Consider the following 20,528-nt stretch of genomic DNA (forward strand, 5'->3'; position numbering starts at 1 on the left):
AAAATATAAAAATTTATTTTATAGAAAAATGATTCATTTTATAATAATTCATTTATTAAAAAAATGTTATATAACTGAAAAGTATAGTAAATATAAAAAATTATACATTTCAAAATAATTTATAATTTTTTAATATAAAATGTATATAATTAAATAATTTCAAAATATATTTATAAATTTACACATAATATATCATTACAAAAAAAACATAGAAAGGTTTCGTATTCATTTGCTTAAAATAAAAAACGATTAAATAATATTTTAAATATTTATTAAAAAATAATGAATAAACGCTGCGTTTAATTTTACCAAATATATAAAATTTCCAAAGTTTCTCTTTACAATTTTTACGTAATAAAAAATTTAGACTGAGCATCTTACAAATTTCAACATTTTTGTGTTCTTTCTTGTTATTGTGCGAGATACTACAACGATACGTTTAGACAGTCCTAGGGATAAATAAATTCGTAATTGACATAATCATTTTGCCATTCTGAAGCCTGCTCAGATTTAGATATGTAAAGAGAATGTACCGAACAGTAGTCACATAAGGATCATTAGTTAACGAATTAAAGAGTACCTATATTGTTTCATAGGTATCCGGAGAAATTTGAGCCTAATTTTATTTAACTTTAAATTTAGGTATATCCAAATAACAAGTAATCTTTAGTTTAGCAGTCTTTACACACATTCCTCTGTTTGTGAAATTGACAACAAAAGCTAACAATAATGATAACACATTATGCAAGTACATGAAGGTTAAAAAGTGGAGCCTCATGAGTGTAGTCAAAAATAATAAGGCTAGCTTTCTTCTAAAGTAATTTTCTTTTTTGCTTATTAGTAAAAGTATGAAACTTTTTATTCACTATGATTAATACAGTGTGTAACGTTAAAACATTTCTTTTCTCTGTTTAAGTAAAAATACGCCAACAGATGAAATACACGATCGATAAATTTTTTCTTTTTTTAGAGCGTCTGCAAACTTTACGTTTACATTCATGTATTTTTATAGCAATGGGATAGATGTTATTTAGGTCCATAGCGAAAATAAATAAAAGAAAATCTTCTTAAGCTAGATAGCAGATTAGTTTTGTATTGTATACTTGTTAACTAGCCAGTGCATTTTGTATATATCCTGACTCTCTCATTAACCTTCCTGTCTATTTAGCACACTTTGCCACGCATTCTAAGGCATGAACTTTCTAGTGAGCTGGATAAAAGAGAGCATAGACCAGTGTGCCAGGTACTTTATGTGTTAACATTTTTCACTGTTGTAGCTAGATACAATATAATATTAGAAAGTATATTACTATTGTATTTAAAAAACTGTTCTTCCCTGCTCTTGATCTTATATTAAGATCCTTATTCCTCAGACCATAACTATAAAATTGTTTGCAAAACGTTTTGTATTAGAAAGCAAAAAATAAATTGAACTTCTTGAGTGGCTATGTCTGCATATACTAAATAATAAATTAAGCCATCACACAAATAACTCTTGATCTTTTTCTTAGAGCAAGTAGTTTGTTTATATAATGATTATTAACAATATTTGATATTTCTTTGATTATTTTTATTGTAAAAACATTTAATAAAAGAACAAACAATTGATAATTATTAACATGATAAAAATATACAAAAAGTATTATTATAAATTTAAATAACTAAATTTTAAAGATATAAAACTCCAAATATTTATAGTATTTCGATAATAAAGTTTCACTGTTATTCGCGGATGGCTTAATCAGGATTCTGATATTACAACACATGCATACTTATTTGTATAGAACGTAGATTATAAATTTGTTTACTATGATCCACGTTTATACAAAACCCTACACGCACACCCATACTGTGCCAAGTTAGGGAGCCATTTGTATGCACATCTGATACCACATTGGCTAAAGCACATGTCGTTATTTGTTACTTCAATCAATGTTTAATTTTACCACTTGTCATATTTTTACTCATTACATTTCCACCTTATATCATTAGGTTCATTCTATCATACATCCATCAACCTGTCATTGCATGCTGTATTGGTTGTACATATTCAGATAGTAAACTAACATAACATATTAAATCAAAAATTTTGTAACCCTATGGTAATATAATTATTAAACAATAGAATATACTCTTGCAATTAACTTAACTTCCATAAGTTGTTTTATGACACTGAACACTATAATTGAACAAAGTGCTTGTTTTATTTTCAAAATAGAAACTTATTGCCTAAGAAACATTACTATAAAAAGAAGCTATGCAAAAGTGCACATTTGTACACGTAATACAAAATAAACTATCGTGACAATTAATTTATGCCTTTATCTTACATACGCGTTCTTAAAAAAAAGTAGTAAAGAATGTACGTGTATAATTCTAAAAGAATATAATTCTAAAAAATAATGTACCATAGGGATACATATTTTCGAGCTCCTCATATAATAATAATTTGAATATTTTTAGCATATGAGTAATAATACAAAACGATACAAAATTCTAACGAATGTTTTGTTTAACTATGATTTCGAATTATTTAAGTGATAAAGATCTAATGAAAAGTTTATAAAAGGGTACCAATGTACATATCCAGGTACATGTACCCATTTTGTATCTGTATAATTTTGTTTTTCCAACAATCAAATTTAATACTCTGACATTTTGAATATTTATCCCTGTATACAAAACTAAAGTCGTTTAGCACATTTTAGCACTAAATTTAGAATACACAATTTTTATTAGTCTTTCTCCCTGTAGAACACAATGTTCATTCCTAAATGTCGTTTTTTTAGTTATCACAAATTATTGTTCCTTGTATTTATTATTGTTTGAAACATTAACGGAGCTCAGATGCTTTCAATATTTTATATCAATGCAATTATAACTTTTTAATTACACATTCACGATGCCCGAACATTGGGTCGCACTGGAAACAGGCTGTTTTTTCGGTAACTTTTCTTTGTTGGTATAAGCTTTCATATCAAAGTAAACCACTTTCTACCCATGAGGTCATTAAAAAAAAATATATATACCAATCGGGTTTGTGAACATTATTCTGTAAGGTAAAGAGCAGGACTATGGATTTGGAGGAGGTGTAGTTGGTGTTGTATGCGAAGAAGGTGATGCACTGGCAACCATTGTTGGACTGGCTGGCTGTTGTAATGGCAGGAACGCTGATCCCAAGCTAGGTTTTAACTGGAATGCTACACACGGCTTTGGGCAATAGTCTAATTTGCTCAAGTCTATCATGGGTCGCCTATACATACAAATATAATTGTTTCAATAATATTAAAATATTTATATCTCTGAATAAAAAAATAATGTTAGATATTATTAAATAAATTTCAATTTAAACGAATTTAAATTATTTTTCCTAGAATAATATGAGTTATATGCGATTTTTAAATGAGATATGTACAATTTAATAAAAAACACAAATGATAAATAAAATTTTTACAAACATTACAATAATAAATTGCCATATTAGTTATGCTAATTTAAACAAAAAATAACAAAATTACCTGGCATCCTCTACAAATTTGAGATTGACTTTCTCACAGCCATCAGGTGGTTCTCTTGCAAGGAACCTATTAATGTGAGGAGAGGTGCCAAGACGTCCTTCTCTATCTTGTTCAGGAGTTGAACCACGACTTCCACCTTTAAGATAAATTACAATATCAGAATTAATAATCATATAAAATTAATACATAAATATATATTGCATATATCAATTGAAAAGCAAATATATTTTTAATTCATGCTTTTAATAACATAAATATGATTATATGATTCATATATTTAAAAATTCATTCATATAAAAAAATAAAAAATAATATAAATGTAATAGTTTTATACTAGATAAAATTAAATTTTATTCTATTTGAATAATAAATATATATATATATATTTTTTTTATACAAATTATTAAAAAATAATATATATATTATTATATATATTATATATATTATATAAACATATAGAATATATAAACAGATTTGAAAATTATTAAATGTTTTATATGATACTCAAATATAACATTATTATTAATTTAGAATTCTTGACATAAAAGTTATGAATTAAACAAATTGATATAAATCTTAACTTAATAAATTTCTTTTCTATCATGCAATTATATACTTAATTATTATTTTTATATTTCTATAAATGATGTAAATTTTTTTAATAATAATGTAAATAAAAATAGTTATAAATATTAAATTAAAATATATATGTAATGTAATGTAAAACACATATTTGAAACAAAGTGTTGCATGTGCATGCAAACATCAATAGAATAATAAAAAAATATAACAAATATATTTTAATTTATTAAGAATAAATTTATTTACTATATAATATTATATGTATTGTAAATATTCGATTTGATATTATTGAAAAATATATTAAATTTTAATAAATACAAAATATAATGAATTGTTTAAAATTAAAAAGTAATCCCAATTGTTATTGTTATTTCATATTTTTTATAAAATATTTAAAATTTCATATTTAAAAAAAATAATTCATGCACATATTTTAGATTAAGATATAATTGTGTATGTATAGTAGGTATATATATGAAATAATAAAAAATTTATAGATAAATATATAAAATTCTATTAACTATATAAACATTCAAAAAGATAAAAAAAATAAAAAATAAAAACAAAAAAGAAAAAACAAAAATATTTGATTAAAAGGGATTTCATGAAAAATAAAAAGAATGTTTCCGCAAATATGCGCCAACCTTGTAAGAGATCGCTAGGCGGACGGGACGCATCCATAAGACCAGGAATCAGCGGAGACTCAGAATTCCTAGATGGAGGGCCTGTCTCAACAGGCACACACCATAGTTAGTCTGTTATTTATAGTGTTACCAGTAACCAGAAATACTTCACACGCACATATATTTATATATTCTTATTAAAAAAACAAAAACAGATAAAATGTTTTTATATTTTTCAAAATACAAAAAAAACTACTTGAATTATAAATACTAATAACAAACGTTGCATATAATTATTAATTTGATAGTGTTAATATTTGGATTAGGTTTTCATAATTTTTCAACATAAAACTTATATAGTTCGCATATTTTCTAAAAACATTAACAGCTACTTTATAATCTAAATACTATTAAATAATATATAACAAAATATAAATTTACCTGAAGAATAAGAACTGGAGGGAAGATCAGTAGCTGGTGTTTGTGTGTTCACGCTACGAGTAGCCCTCAATAAATCTGCTAATGGTGCACGATGACCTTCCGGTGTAATTTGTTCACGATATCGTGCATACTACAAGATAATTATATATTTAAATTAAAATCAATTTTTAATATTTTTAAATTTCATTTCAAAATTGTTTTAAACATATTATTTTATTCATCATATATCAAAATTATAATAAATATTATATTATTACAAGTAATTATAATTATATTATGATAAATATAAATAAATACATACTTTATCTTCCACTGGATGATCAGGATCACTAGGGTTAGTTGTGGATTTGAGAACTAATCCTTCAATTTCTTGATTTAGTCCTTCAATAGAAGAACGCATTGGAGGCCTCATTGGTTTCACAGGGATATTCATAGGACTTGCCTTTGTACTCAAACCAAATTGATTGTCTGGTACAATAATAAAACTAACATGTCAATCAATTCTAGAAACAAAAAGATTTCTTATATGAGTCCCTATTCCTAAATGAACTCACGTATAGACGTTTGTGAAGCAATACTGGGTAAAACTGTATGATCTGCAGGAAAAGCTGGTGGTGGTCCACCTGGCATTATAAGTCCAAATACTGCTGTTCGTTCTCTACTGCTGGTACCTTCCTTATTTGTACGTTGCAACCTATATTATATATCTTTTTTTATTTAAATAAATATATAAATATCATAATAATATGTTGCATAAAAAAACAATGCCATTTACTATATTTTAAATCTATTAATTATTTTATAATATAAAATTTTTCATTATCATTTAAAAAATAAAAACAAAATAAATTTAATAATAATATACGTACCGGTGCCTAAAATACTTTTCCAGTTTTTCATCAGTGGTTGTTTGTTCTGTAGGATGACGTGTGTGTAATTTTCTTGGTTCATTGGACCATTCTTCTGTCTATAGAAAAATAACTTCATTGATTCTTATACTATACTGATATAGAAGATATGAAATATCATCATATTGCATAATAAAAGATATTATTAAGCCAATATAATGAATTTTTTATAAAAATAAAAACATTAAATGCAATTAATTAAATATTTAAAATAAAATAAAATTTACCTGTGTAGATTTATCAACCAAAAGAAGACTGGAATGAATGTAATATGAATCACGAGGCCATTGTCCTTTCAAATAGATTGTATCTAATGACGCTGTCCTTCGAATATTTTGGTTTCCACTTAAACTTTCGCTGCATCTTCCACTTAATGTTTTTGATTTTGCTGTGTATGACAAAAATTTTAAATAAACATAATCCTTATGAAAGATGTAATAATTATTACAGGAAATTAAATAAAAAATATATTGTTATTGTGTACATGTAAATTAAAATTATATAAACCAGAACCGGACTATAAAAAATATATTCGGTTGCTGGATAAAATAAACAAAATTTAAATAAAAATTGAATAATAGGATAAAGGAGGAAATAATGAATTTTTTAACTGTTTATTGTGGAACCGATCTAAAATTTCATATTCGGTTACCGAATTATTCATTTTAATAATTATAGATCTATAATTAAAGAAATTAGAAAAAGATTAGTTTATTTCCTATAATATATTAAAATATTGTGTGTTTGTGTATATATATATAAAATTTATTATATATATTATTATTATATATTATATATTACATTTATCATTATTTAATCCATTGATATATAATATTATTTATTAAATATAATGAAAGCAATAATGCATAATTACATTTATAATAAGTAAATTGTTTTAAAACTGCAAATTAATATAAATTTAACGTGCTTAACTATTAAATTTATTAAATAACATACAAAATGTTTAAAAATTATACAAATTTAGAAAAATCTAATATATCATAGAACTTAAAATACATATAATACTTCTTATTTGATATCTTAACTATAATATTTACAATCAATTATATATATGACATGTATCTAATATAAACAAATTACATGAAATCTTATAAAAATAACATTTAAAATGTTTACAGACGACAAAAATTATGATAAACTTGCAAATATAAGACTGTTTAAAAATTTATGCATATATAATACACAATAAACATTTATAGTTGGTTGTATTCTGACATTGAAAAAAGGAAATGGGAATAAATAATAGTTCTTAATCAAGGATTCAATCGGAGGATATGAAAAAAATTAAAATGACAGACACAACAAAGTGTAGCGAAAGATAACAGTGTATAGTAAGTACGTGACATGTAGAATAGTGAACGTAAATACCTTTGTAAGAGAGGGAACCGGGGCTTCGTTGTCCAGAGGAAGAAGTCTCCGGCGAGATGCGGGCCCGCCACGCACTCGCATTTGTTGGCGATACGGTGGGACTGTTGCTATTGCTCTTCCTGAGACTGCTGCCCTGCCGGCCTTGTCTTAGCAGCGAGCTTACGGGTAGAGTCGCGCGCATTGGGCCTTGCTTCGATGTCGAGCATGGCGAGGATTTTCGCATTCGCTGTGATCCCGACATTTTGTCATATAGGCAGGTGGCACTCGGGCCTTTGATGCTGGTACGTTTGGTACACTGTTTCAAGTATGTTGTACTAAGGACGGGGCGCCGCGGGCACCGTTCAGGGCACGAGGCCTCCGAGCACCCGCGACTTTGTCGCGCACACGCGGCGACAGCAGCGGTGGTGCCGACAGCAGCGAGGACAGATTTCAGAATCGTTTATAATATTTGCCTTCTCGGTGGCGGGCGAGATCTCATCAACGATAATGGTAGCAACGACGACAACGGCGCGACGAATTCACCAGCAACTACGACGAGAACGTTGGTAGCGGCGGCGCGACGACAATGCCCTACGCGTCTTGTCATTTGCAATGTTCTGCTGCTGCCTCGGCACGCACGTCACGTGATCGTCCGTCCCGGCTGGTCATTGGTGCAACGTTAGCCCGTGGAGCGTCGTACTACGCTCACCCGTGGGGGCCGCGTTCCATTCACTACCACCGTAGCACCGTACCTAGCGTCCTATCGTTTTCTCACTCTCTCGTTCTCTGATTGTCTCTCTCGTCTTCGCGCTTGTGCAGTGGCCCTCAAATTCGCCCTTTCTCAATTCCTTTGATGTCCCGTCGAAAATGTTATTTAACGGTTGTTCTTGATATTCGTGAATTATTAGTTTTCTTACAAACGTCACTTAGCTATTAATTTTATATTGAAGGTTATATGAATCATTTTAAACACATTTTTTAGCACAAAATCACATCTCAATCGAAAGGATGTTTTGGTGTTCGTACACGACGTGCGCAACTCTGCTTATATACACCTGCACGACACACGTATAGACCAGTATGTAGCGTCTTACGTTTCACGTTATGTACGTAATGGAGGAGCACAAGCCGATGAATAGCGTGTGTGAATAACTTTCGTGTACGGAGCACGTACTAGCACAGGCGTAGTATCCGAGCTTACGTTTTTCAGCTACGGCGCGTGCACGCTACATTCATTCGATACTCTCGCTAGGAAAAATCTCGAGATAATCGTTTCAATTTACTACTATCGAACCGATATTTACGCGCGAGATTGATTTCGATATTATTGATAATTTTTATAATTTCTTTAATTAAAATTATTATTTCAATTACTTGTATTATATTTACCATATAAAATTATTGAAAAAATCAAAATTTTGTTTATTTTAAATGATTTGTATTTTCTTATAAATATTAACGAAGCTATTCTTAATATTTAATAATTCAGGATAATCAAAATTTATTTTTTATAAATTAAGTTCATATATTTATTTACAATATTGTACATTATACTATGTTTTTTTTATTACACTCTTTCTTTAAGTGTTACTATGATAACATATGACTAGATTAAATAATATCAAATTTAAAATATTAAAAATCAGTCAAAACTTTTAATGTGTTAGTAAATATATATAATATTAATATTTTGATGAGATATAAAATTTTTATTTCAATTAAATATGAAAATAAAGCTAAAGCAAATCCTAAAAGCATCAATTTATGTATGTTATATATATGTAAAAAAACTATAAAATAATGATATATAATTTAAAAAATGTAAAATTATTTAAATGTAATATTATTTTAAAAGCATATTAAGTCACTTGTCATATGTTGTCAGCATAAAAATATTAAAATTAATGACAAAACTTTATATTATATATTTGCATGGAAATTTGTTTAATAAAGGCACTGCCAGGCTTGTTACTAAAAACTAATGACATAATATACTTATAATTAATTATATTTTTATACATGCATATACACACATGTATATGCACACAATATTTATAAATAATGCTGAATTATTTTGCAAAATAATTTACAGGAAATGCTGTATATCCAAAAATAATTATTTAAAATTATAATATCTTACAACTTTTAGAGAATTTTTCTATTATTTTAGTAACATACTAATACTTATAAAGACAAAAAATTAATATACATATAATTATTTAAATAATAATAAAAGAGTAAAAATACATTTGTGTATGCATTAATTGTTGAATGTTATATATTTTTTCTTAGCATTATTAATAAATGAAATTATATTTATTAATGAATGAAAAATATAAATATAATGACTAAATTCATAAATTTAAAATAATGAAATATATATAGTACATATAATATAATATTTTTATTTATAATAGTTTGTTTTTTAATTATTAGAAACAATTGAACACAACACTGACATGTGTTTTAATTTGTATGTCAGTCTAACATTATATTTATTAATTATCAATATTAAAAAAAAAACTGATGTCTTTTTTCTAATAAACATTTTTTTTCTAAATTAATTTCTAATATAAAGATAATGTATAAATGTTAAAATAAAAATAAACTTTAAGTTTTAACAATTCTAATAACTAAAGAAAACTAAAGATTAGTTAAACTCTTTTTTTATTATTTTTTCTATCACAATAATCAGTAAGTTTAGTGAAAATTCAAAATTTAAATCTTTTATCTAAATTTCTTTAATGCACCATTTACAAATAAAAAAATTGTGACATGATATAATAAATAAATTTATGCATAAATTATACATTGATACCTAACATTATAAAAATGATATTCTTTACAAATATGTAAAATATTATTTGCAATGTAATAATTATAATTTATATAATAAATATAAATAAATATATATATATTTATTTATATTTATATATATTTATGTATAAATGATATATATGCATAATTTTATATATTATACAAAATTCACTTTCATATAATTCATATAAATAAAATATATTGTTTTAATTTGTAATAATACTGGAAAAATATTAGCACACAATATTAAGTTATTTTTATTTACTTATTATAATACGTATTATTTATAATACACTAATCAATTTTTAATGATTAATAAAAAAAACAATCTAAATCAAAAAACTTAATGAGTATGTTATGACAAATGCTTTGAATGATAATCAAAAATAAATTAATATTAATAAGAAATAATTTTTATAAAATAAATGAGTTAAATACTGAGATGAAAATATTAAATATAAATAAAATTAAAAGATTGATTTGTTTTTTATCATATAAGATTTTCATACAAAGCACTTTAGATATATATAAAACTTAAATATTTTTTATTAATTTAATATTCATAAAATTAAACTTTGTTCTTTATTATAAAAAATATTATTGATCATTGATTTAATGGAAATGATACAAATATATTTTTTATATAAAAAAAAAAATTAACTTTAAGATATATTTAACAAATATATCTTATAATTAATATAATATCGAAACGTTCTTTTTTAAATTTTTGTTGAAAATAAATATTAAATATAATTTTTATTATATAATTTAATTTTATAGTGAATGTTTTATTTTTTCCTTTTTCTTTCACTTATAATAAAGCATAATTACAATTATATTAAATTTTTAACTAATTGTGAAGTTGATTTCTCAATGATGTTCTTCACAAAACATTAGTGACATGAATGTAATAATGTAAATGTAAATGATTTTTTTTTAAATAGATTTAAATATAAAAAAAAAATTTATCTAAAAAAATTTCTAAAAGTATTCTATATATTAGAATTGTAAATAAGCGGAACTTTTTCATTTAACATTTAAATTATTTTCCCATAAATTACTTATATAAATATTATTATATATATGAATTTTAAGAATTTATTACTACATTTATACAACACGATTTTTTGAAATATATGGAACTCTGATAACAATTGTCATGAATTTGAATTATGGCAGTGTAAAATATTTATTACAGTATATTTCAAAATTATTTTAAAAAAATAAAAAAAATCACTTTCATTATTATTTAGTTAAAAAAATTAAATTAATAGATACAACAATACAAAATTCTATAAATTATATTACATTAATTAAATTTGATTTATTTTAAGAGAACAAGTTATGTAAAATTTAAAAATAAATAAATAAAAATTTTTGTTTTATATAAACGTTACATACATATATATATTTACACGCAATCTATATTATTAAATATCACCAATTTTTCTTTCAAATAAAGAAATTATTTTGATTTATCCAAATTAATTTCAAAAAACGATAATTTCAAAAAAATGCAATAAAAATTAAAATTATACATAAAGTATTGTAACAAAAGTCTTATAGAAGTAAATAATTTAAATTATATTAAATGCATATTTGGTATATAACTGCAATGTATGAACGATTTTTGTGAACATATGATAAATTTGATTTCAACTCAACTTGTTTTTACCAGTATCTATATTTTTTTATACAATCATTTCCCAAGTCTACAACTACTAAATGATTATCAGGTAGTACTGCAATACCTGAAGGACGTCGTAATTTTGAACTATGTGAATCAATTTCAGTTAAAATATTACCTCCTCCTAACTTTAAGACTTGGATTATACTGCGACCTTTATCGGTACGAGTACCAAGTATTCTGCCTTCTGCATCAACAGCGAGGCCTCCATAAGTACCTTTTCCTATAATATATGAAATATTAAATATAGCACTTAATATATAATAATAACGAAAATGCAAGTTACCTTTGCCTTCTGAATAAATTTCTTCAGAAAAATCTCCTTTAGCAGAAAATACTTGTATACGACTATCAGCCACTATTATTTCGCCATTGGGACCAACAGTCACAGATGTAATTAATTTAAATGTACTTCTTTTTCCAACCTATTAATTAACATTTTTAAGATATATATACATATAAAACATTTTTAAAATTTAATATATAAGATGCTCATTTTATCTAAATATCAATTAAATATCTTTTAAAAAAAAAAGTTATGAAAAAATATTTTTACAAAAATTTTTTGATAAGAAAATATATTATACAACATAATATAAATTAATAGTTTTTCTATAGATTAACGCATAAAAGTCGAATAAAGATCAATTTTAATTTTTGATTATGATATATAATTTTTATTGCATTAATTGATGCAATTTATTATTTATTATAAAAAAAGTATTCAACTTCATGTTGAAAAATCTAGTTTTTTAAAGATATTTTAATTTAAAGAAGATATTTTGATAAAACCATACCATATCAAAGACAAGAAAAGCATGAACAACAGAATATCATTTTGTATTTTTTGTTTTTCACATGATAAGTTTTATGAATTTCAAATTATATCTTTTGTATTAATAATTTTGCGACAAAAATAATTTAATTTTTTTTTTAATAAGTTGCATCGATTAATGCATTAAAATATATAATTCCATTTAAAAAAGAACGTCTATCTACAAAATTATTTATATATTACATAATATATCTATTTATATTAAACAATTTTTATAAGAATATTTTTTTATAACATTCTTTATTTAAAAGATATTTGGATAAAACTGTACATATGATAAAAGAAAAAAATAATAATTAATTATAAATTTAAAGAACCTAAATATTATCCAACCTGAAAGAGAATTTTGCCATCAGAATCAAATACAAAAACACAACTTTGACCATTATCTGCAACAAGTATATGGCCATAACTTCTATCAACTGCAACATCAATTGGTTCCTATAAATAAAATAAATAAAAAAAATAAATGTAATAATATAAAATAATGTATTAATGTTATAATAAAAATTATAGAGATAAATACTAACTTGAAATGCATTATGGGAAAAAGATTTAACAGTATCTCCTAAAGAATTCATTTCAGTTATTTTACGTGTCCTCCAATTAACAACAACAATACCTTGTTGAGAAATACCAATTCCTGTACAACTACGTCCTTCTAGACCTTCATTAGTTATATGCCTTTGAAATTCTAAATCACAATTGAGTACCTAGAAATATAATATACAAATATGTAACAAAATATAAGAATTTAAATATTTAATAATAATTTTAAATAGATTAAATTTATTAGTATACTTTTATTCGTGAGTTTCCAGTATCTAAAATATATATCATGCCATCATCATCAACAGCAACTGCTACTGGTTGATGAAATTCATCTTTTCCGTTTCCTCGTCTTCCATATATCTTAATAGGTTCATTATGTTCAGTTGCATCAAAAAATAAAGGATAATCTTTAATAGGCCGCTCAAAAACTGATAACTTTAAAATATAACGACTTGCAGATGGAGGTCGAAATAGTACTTCATATGTACCATTTTCTAAATCTAATATTTCAGTTTCAATACTGGAACTTTGGTTTTCTGAATGAATACTATCTGCTAATGTTAATTCTGCAGTGATAAGATCTCCTCCGACATTTCTAGGATGCCCATGATAATCAACAGTCTCTACTACAACAGCTGCTTGTAGTTTAACTATGGCAGAATCTTTCAACCGGGCTCTGCATAAACCTGTTTCAAAATATATATTATTACTATAAGTAAATATATAACTTTTTTTATAATTGGCAAGTTAAAAACATAAAGCAATAACATTTGCATAATGATTAATAACAAAGTTTGAAGCAGGTACTTTACTGTATTATCAATCCTCAGGATACCTGGCAATGTTGTACTAGAACGTACTCTTCCCAAGTTATTAAGAGCTTCCTCTAGTTGAGAAAGAGCATTATTGTGATTAAATTCAAAAGTAATAAAAGCATTTTCTTTAGGTTCACTAAGTGCTGATGCCGCATCAAGTTGATCAGATAAACTACCAATTCTTTGTGTAATATTTCGAACTTCAACCTTTAAAAGGATTGTATATTATTTTTTATTATTATTATATAACAATTAGATATAGTTGTATATTTTAATCCTTATTATATCATATCAGATATTTGTACTAATATCATACCTGATATTGTAATCCTTCACATTCTCCTTGCACTTTATTTTTTTCAGCTTCTATTAGAGCATGTTGTTCTTCTAACACATGTTTTTTATCTCTTGCAGCAGCAGTAACAGCTGCTTGTAATTCTGAACGTCTTCTTTCTATTTTTGAAATAATTTCTGCAAATTCAGTATCTACAGCATTCAAACATTTTTCTGTTGAAGCCTCCAAACGTTGTAATTCTGTACTTACAGAATCCTGGGCTTGTGTTAACTAAATATAATAATACTCTATGATTACTAAATTTCAAATCATGACAAAAATATGTTATTACCTTAGATATACATTCATTAGCTTTATAAAGCAAGATTTCAGACATTCTTTTTATTGCAATGCTAAAAGGTATGATAGTATGCTCAGTACATCCTGGTGATGTTCCTGCATGATTACCACCTGTACATACTGTACAAAACACTGTATCACATGTTTCACAAAATAATAATTCTTGATTTATATGAACTGAACATTTTGGAATAACCTGCAATAATAGATAAAATTTAATATAGTATTCAATATTCACAAGAAAAAGTTATGCAAGAAATATTATCTCAAACCTCTCTTCTTTGTCTAGACATAAGATCAAGCAATTGATTTACAAGAAAACTAGGTGGTAAAGCAGGAACTCCACCACGAGGAATTGTTATTAATTCTCTGCAAATAGGACATCGAAAAGCACCAGTCTCACGAGTTTGAGATGCAGCAATTCTTGTTAAACAATGTAAACATACCTGTATATGTAAAATGTAAATAAATTATAATTTAAATAATACAAATGATATAATATTAAAAAATAATTGATATATTTACAGTATGTGAACATGGTAATAATTTGGGGGTATGTTCTCCACCATCATAAACACAAAGACATGTACCACATGTTAAAAAACTTTCATTAAAATCTTCATAGTTTATGCTAACAGTTTCCACGAGCATAGAGCTCATACTAACCATCCTCTCCCCTAGTCGTGTCCTATAAAATATAAAATAATTTGTAATTAAATTTATAATTAAATGAAATATAAAATAATGTAAATTTTGTAAATTTTTTATCAAATAAAAAATTTGTCTTTATATAATATAATATAAATAATATTAAGAAAATTTTATACATTTTTTAAATATTATTTTTGAATAAAATATTATTCTTTATATATAATTTCAAAAAATATAAATAAAATTAATAATGAAAAATATATTTATTAACATATTAAATATTATAAATAAATGATTCAAGAATATAGAAAATAATTATAATAAATTTAAATATAAATATTATTATAATATAATATATATATAATAAATATACTCATGAAAGAACTACTTCTTATGTATATCATAATTCAATTTTTAACGCTATGTATGTTCAATTGTTATGACAATATTACTTTCTCTGTTTATTTCATAAAAATAAAAAATATATAGGGTGTGCAAAAATTTATCTATTTATGAATTGTGAACGAATAAATACATGTTGACGTTCACAATTTATTTTAATTGTTTGGCTATAATAAGTGAACAAATACAAACAGAATTTTATAGTAATAAATATATTAAAACAAGTTATTTATAAAAACATTTGTTGAATAATAAACTCACTGTATAGCTAAACGCAGTGCCTCCATAATGGAGATAGCCCTGTCGTTGCTTTGAGAAATATATACATCCGTTACATTGCACACGTTTTAGCGGGGTGTCGATGCACGCTTGGAATATATCTCTTTCTTCTTGTATAAATTTTCATTATCAAATGAACTTAACAACACTAATAAATTCAATAAATGATTTTTGTATAAATTACATCTTTTAATTTCATTATGCTGAAGAATTTAAATGTCAAAATATATCAATATCAAAAAGAAAATACTGTTTCCAAGTGCTATCGAAGTAACTTTCTACATGCAATTTTTTTTTAAATATTTTCAAACAAAATTACTTGATGCATTGTCTTTTTTTCTTTCTTAATAAGTATTAATAGCTTCAAATACAATACACATTCATATAAAATGTTATCAATGAATACAACACTTCTTTCATAATCTTTATCGTAAAAGAACCACCAGGTACAAAGCATATGCCGATGTATACTCTTTGTCTATATTTCTTTCTAATGTCTATTGTCCCTGACACGGAAATAGTTGTAAAGATGAATTTTTATATCCTAAAAAGCTTGCTAAATCGTGAATTATATTAAAAAATAAATGCAAAGAACAATTTTGTTAAACTTTAAATTTATTTTTATTTCACTTTTAAAATTGTTTATTTTTGCAAATTTTTAATGTCATTTTAAATGTTTATTATATACGTCACTATCACTTGCAATATATCAGCGGAATCACATACGTGCCTATCCCCTTGAGATGATAGTAAAAACACTGTCGAAATTCGTTGCTCTTCTGTTGCATTTTTCCAAACAAATACAGACACGGACACAACGAACCGCATCAGCTGCGGAGCGCAGCGACTCACGTTTTACAGCTGCGCACGTTCTCGCCTGCATCCACAGCCGGCACCACTACCAGGGACGAAATGATAGGTATACTATGCGGGTGCCCGCGGCTACGATTTACCAAGCGTGTTTCTTCCTTTCTGCATTTATGTTTCTGCGAAACTTTCTTCAACCAATTTAATACTATTCTTATATAAAATAAAAACTATAATTTCAATAATTAATTCATCTGAATCATTATGATAAAAATGATTTCCTATTTAGAATTGAACTGAATAGATAAGCTCATTTTTACGAAGAATATCATAAATAGATAACATTAACAAATGCATTATTTTTATATGTGAATTTTTGATACGTTATTTTATATATTACGTAATTAACGTAGGACAAATAAGCATAGCATTTATAATGCAAGAGTAAAATAAAGTTATTTTGTTAAAAAATATTAAATTAAAGCATTAGTTAAATATTGTGCGCAATATAATACGTCCCTGAATATTGGCGCACCATCAAGCGTTTACCACAAGAGTGAGAACAAATATAAAGGAGAAAGCGATGATAAAGAAAGAGAGATACACGCGTCTCCTGAAGGGTAAGGAGACGTACAACACCAACGGCAGATATACAAAGACGAAGAAATGCCTGGTATGCTTGTGCGAGGTACACGGTTACATAGTCGGCTGAATTGTCTACTGCGCAGTCGCCCATTAAAAGGTGTAGCATCTGATGCTTTACTTACGTGCACTTGCTACAGCCGGCTCTCAGACAGCTGTACGTTTTCTACAGTCACGAATTTCATGTTTTTATAAACTCTCATCTATATGCAGTATTACATTCACTTTATAATATGGTTTTTAAGTGCTCATGAATTCAGTCATACACGATAATCATATCTGATTAGAAATTTGTTTTATTGAAAAAAGTAATTACATTTTTAAAGTCACAGAAAATGTATAATTAAAAGAAAATAAAAGAATAAAAATTTTATTAATATTATCAATTTTTCCAAATTAAATCTGATTTATATTTATCATATTATATTTATTAATTTTTACAAAAAATTAATACAAAATAAATATTTAAATTTATATAAATTTATATTTATTTATTATTTATATTTACTATATTTAAATTTGTTTCTGAAAATATTTTATATTCTTTTTCCAGTTTTTTATAATGATTATATTTTATAAACACATTTTCACATTTTTATTTAAACAAAAAATGAATTTATTTTTATAATATTTTTAAGTGAAGCATTAATTCATATCTTTATCTTTATTTTTATCTATCCTTAAAATACGAATCACGTACTATCATGTAAACAATGTAAATTTTTATACTATAAAGGTATACACGTTTCTTAAAAAAGTTCGTCACATACTTACATGAATGGACAGCAGCTCATGAAGCTTCCTTTGATAAACTCAGATGATAAGTTATTTTTATACAAGCAATGTATTGGCGCGATATATTATTTATGGCGTCCCAAGGATCTTACACAGGCGTGATATGCACACTAACAAAGCACCATGATACAGCAATTTAAGTGTAGCAAGATCTTCAATATTATATGACTGTTTACAACAGCATTTTCCAATAAGTTAAGTTCAAATACTGAACATCTGATCTTTTATCACAAATGAAAAGTGCCGAAATATAGTCAAACATTTATATATCTTTTACTTTATTTATATATTTTTAAAACATTTTTATATTTTTTACTTTAAAAGAATTTTATAACATCAGGATATAAAAGCATTAATATAAACATGTACGTTTATAGATTTTATTTAATATTCGTTGTCACACTTCTAAACAATAAAATTGTTGAACATTAATGCATCCCCAATATATGAGCCAAAATGATTAGTATTGCATCGTTTCCTATAATATTGAATAGATAGATTATACCAATATATTAACCTTTTTACGTTCAATTTTGTAATTTTGGCAATTGTGTGACATATACAAATTGTATTTTGTACACACGATATTTTTTTCACATTTAATTATTAAATTATTTTATTAACAATATCTGAATGGAACGAATTTATAGTAACTATAATATTTTTATTTAATAAAAATTTAATAATAATGATAGATCGGCATTCATTATTTTTCTCACTATAAACACCAAAGGTTTTACCACTTTTAACACAATCCCCCGAGTACAGTTTCTACCGCGCTTGTATTTCTCTAGTGCAAACTACTAGAATGACGTTGTTCATAAGACGAAAGATAAGGATAGCGATATTGATTTCAGATAATGTACGTTAAGCTCCAGCAGGTGGCATGGCCACCGATCCTCGTCTTTCACACCACGTTGTTTTTCTCAGAAAATACGAACAGACATGGCACTGAGAAATCGCGAAATACAAGAAACAGGGGATGAAAATACACCCTCTAAACTGTCCTTGCTCAATTGCGCATGCGTATTGTGATTTAGGTCATACATATAAGAAATGGACATTAGTTATATACATTGTAGAGTTTTCTTTCTTATTTTCAATTAAAATTGGAATTATTGTTTATCATATTTTAAAAAAAATTATTATATCAATATTATATCAATTTTAAGTCTTATACAGTTTAAATATTGGCAATTTGATATAGAATACGTGTTTTGTAAACATTGACGAGATCAGGGTAGTAGTGCACATCCTTGGCCTCGATGTTGGCAATCTTTGAATAAGTGCTACCAGTGGTGTAGTTAAAAGAATTTTTAAAGCTATCGTAATGTTTGTTAGATTTTGTTTACAAAAAAACTTTATTACTTCGATCAATTTTTCCATTATTCCATTATATAATTTTTAACCAATATTTAATTTAAAATTAATACCTCTAATAAAATTATTATTAGAGAAACATAATATTATAAATATACAAGATTCATATTTGAAAATTATGCATAGTATCATTTTTCTTATTTCTAAAATGATTTTTAATGCATACAATTCAAGCATGCGCTATTAAAATCAGATTATTTGATGCTTGACCGAAATTAAGATTGAAGATTTTTTATTGTATTCTAATATTAAAGAAATTCTTATTCTTTTATTTTTTATTATTATCGATCAAATAGTTTAAACATACAGAAATAATTATTTTAATAAAATTTTACATATTTAATTATATTTTTTTGAAGACTGAATATATAAAATTAAAATTTTTATTATTTTTTGAATATAATCTTATAATCTTAATAATATTTCTTTATTTTTTTTTTAAACAATCTTTATTTTTTTTTTAAATTTATTAAATGCATTATTTTTTTATATAAAACTATATACGTTTATGATAATAAAAAATAAGATAACATAAAACAAAAATATGTATTTTAAATCGAATTTAAAATTTAAAATTGAAAAATATTACTTATTAATATTTAACTTATTATATTGAATACATAAAATATAACAATTAATTTAATTTAAATTATGTTTGTAAAAGATCATGCACTTTTTCGAATAAGTGTTTTATATATATATATATATATATATATATATATATATAATATATACATATATATATATATATGTATGTATGTATGTATGTTTAAATGTTCTATTTAATTCAAT

General features: G+C 24.9%; 2 protein-coding genes across 4 annotated transcripts; both read right to left on the reverse strand.

Moving 5' to 3' along the window:
* Positions 1–254: 254 nt before the first annotated feature.
* LOC100869558 (protein FAM117B) lies at positions 255–9,412 on the reverse strand. 2 transcript variants are annotated; one of them, XM_003696282.4, is made up of 9 exons: positions 7,462–9,412; positions 6,300–6,460; positions 6,034–6,131; positions 5,719–5,858; positions 5,466–5,632; positions 5,165–5,294; positions 4,745–4,825; positions 3,519–3,654; positions 1,556–3,253 (listed from the first exon to the last, which is right to left on the reverse strand). In XM_003696282.4, the coding sequence occupies exons 1-9, from the start codon at positions 7,700–7,702 to the stop codon at positions 3,073–3,075; spliced, it is 1,335 nt and encodes a 444-aa protein (XP_003696330.1). In that variant the 5' UTR covers positions 7,703–9,412; the 3' UTR covers positions 1,556–3,072. The 2 variants fall into 2 exon arrangements, with proteins under 2 accessions (XP_003696329.1, XP_003696330.1); XM_003696281.4 differs by lacking the exon at positions 4,745–4,825 and having other exon boundaries at positions 255–3,253.
* Positions 9,413–11,922: 2,510 nt separating this feature from the next.
* Positions 11,923–19,306, reverse strand: LOC100869877 (tripartite motif-containing protein 2). 2 transcript variants are annotated; one of them, XM_086904536.1, is made up of 11 exons: positions 18,336–19,306; positions 15,306–15,468; positions 15,053–15,226; positions 14,773–14,976; positions 14,463–14,711; positions 14,167–14,353; positions 13,581–14,017; positions 13,310–13,492; positions 13,113–13,220; positions 12,231–12,369; positions 11,923–12,167 (listed from the first exon to the last, which is right to left on the reverse strand). In XM_086904536.1, exons 1-11 carry the CDS (start codon positions 18,353–18,355, stop codon positions 11,929–11,931), a joined length of 2,103 nt encoding a protein of 700 aa, XP_086760662.1. In that variant the 5' UTR covers positions 18,356–19,306; the 3' UTR covers positions 11,923–11,928. The 2 variants fall into 2 exon arrangements, with proteins under 2 accessions (XP_086760662.1, XP_086760661.1); XM_086904535.1 differs by lacking the exon at positions 18,336–19,306 and adding an exon at positions 16,095–16,971.
* Positions 19,307–20,528: the final 1,222 nt, after the last annotated feature.

The sequence above is a fragment of the Apis florea genome, unplaced genomic scaffold (genome assembly GCF_048593485.1).
Source record: "Apis florea isolate Af1SG1 unplaced genomic scaffold, ASM4859348v1 contig_2350_pilon, whole genome shotgun sequence".
Taxonomy (NCBI): domain Eukaryota; kingdom Metazoa; phylum Arthropoda; class Insecta; order Hymenoptera; family Apidae; genus Apis; species Apis florea.

Bases quoted from the DNA above. Each gene is read 5' to 3' on its own strand.
- LOC100869558 (XM_003696282.4), bottom strand. From the start codon at position 7,702: ATGTCGGGATCACAGCGAATGCGAAAATCCTCGCCATGCTCGACATCG. The intron at 5,633-5,718 runs GTGAGTTCATTT...TTATTGTACCAG, and splicing joins TGCTTCACAAACGTCTATAC to ACAATCAATTTGGTTTGAGT. The intron at 3,254-3,518 runs GTAATTTTGTTA...TTGTATGTATAG, and splicing joins AAATTTGTAGAGGATGCCAG to GCGACCCATGATAGACTTGA.
- LOC100869877 (XM_086904535.1), bottom strand. From the start codon at position 16,120: ATGGAGGCACTGCGTTTAGCTATACA. The intron at 13,493-13,580 runs GTATACTAATAA...TTATATTTCTAG, and splicing joins CTGGAAACTCACGAATAAAA to GTACTCAATTGTGATTTAGA. The intron at 12,370-13,112 runs GTTGGATAATAT...GTTAATTAATAG, and splicing joins ATGGCAAAATTCTCTTTCAG to GTTGGAAAAAGAAGTACATT.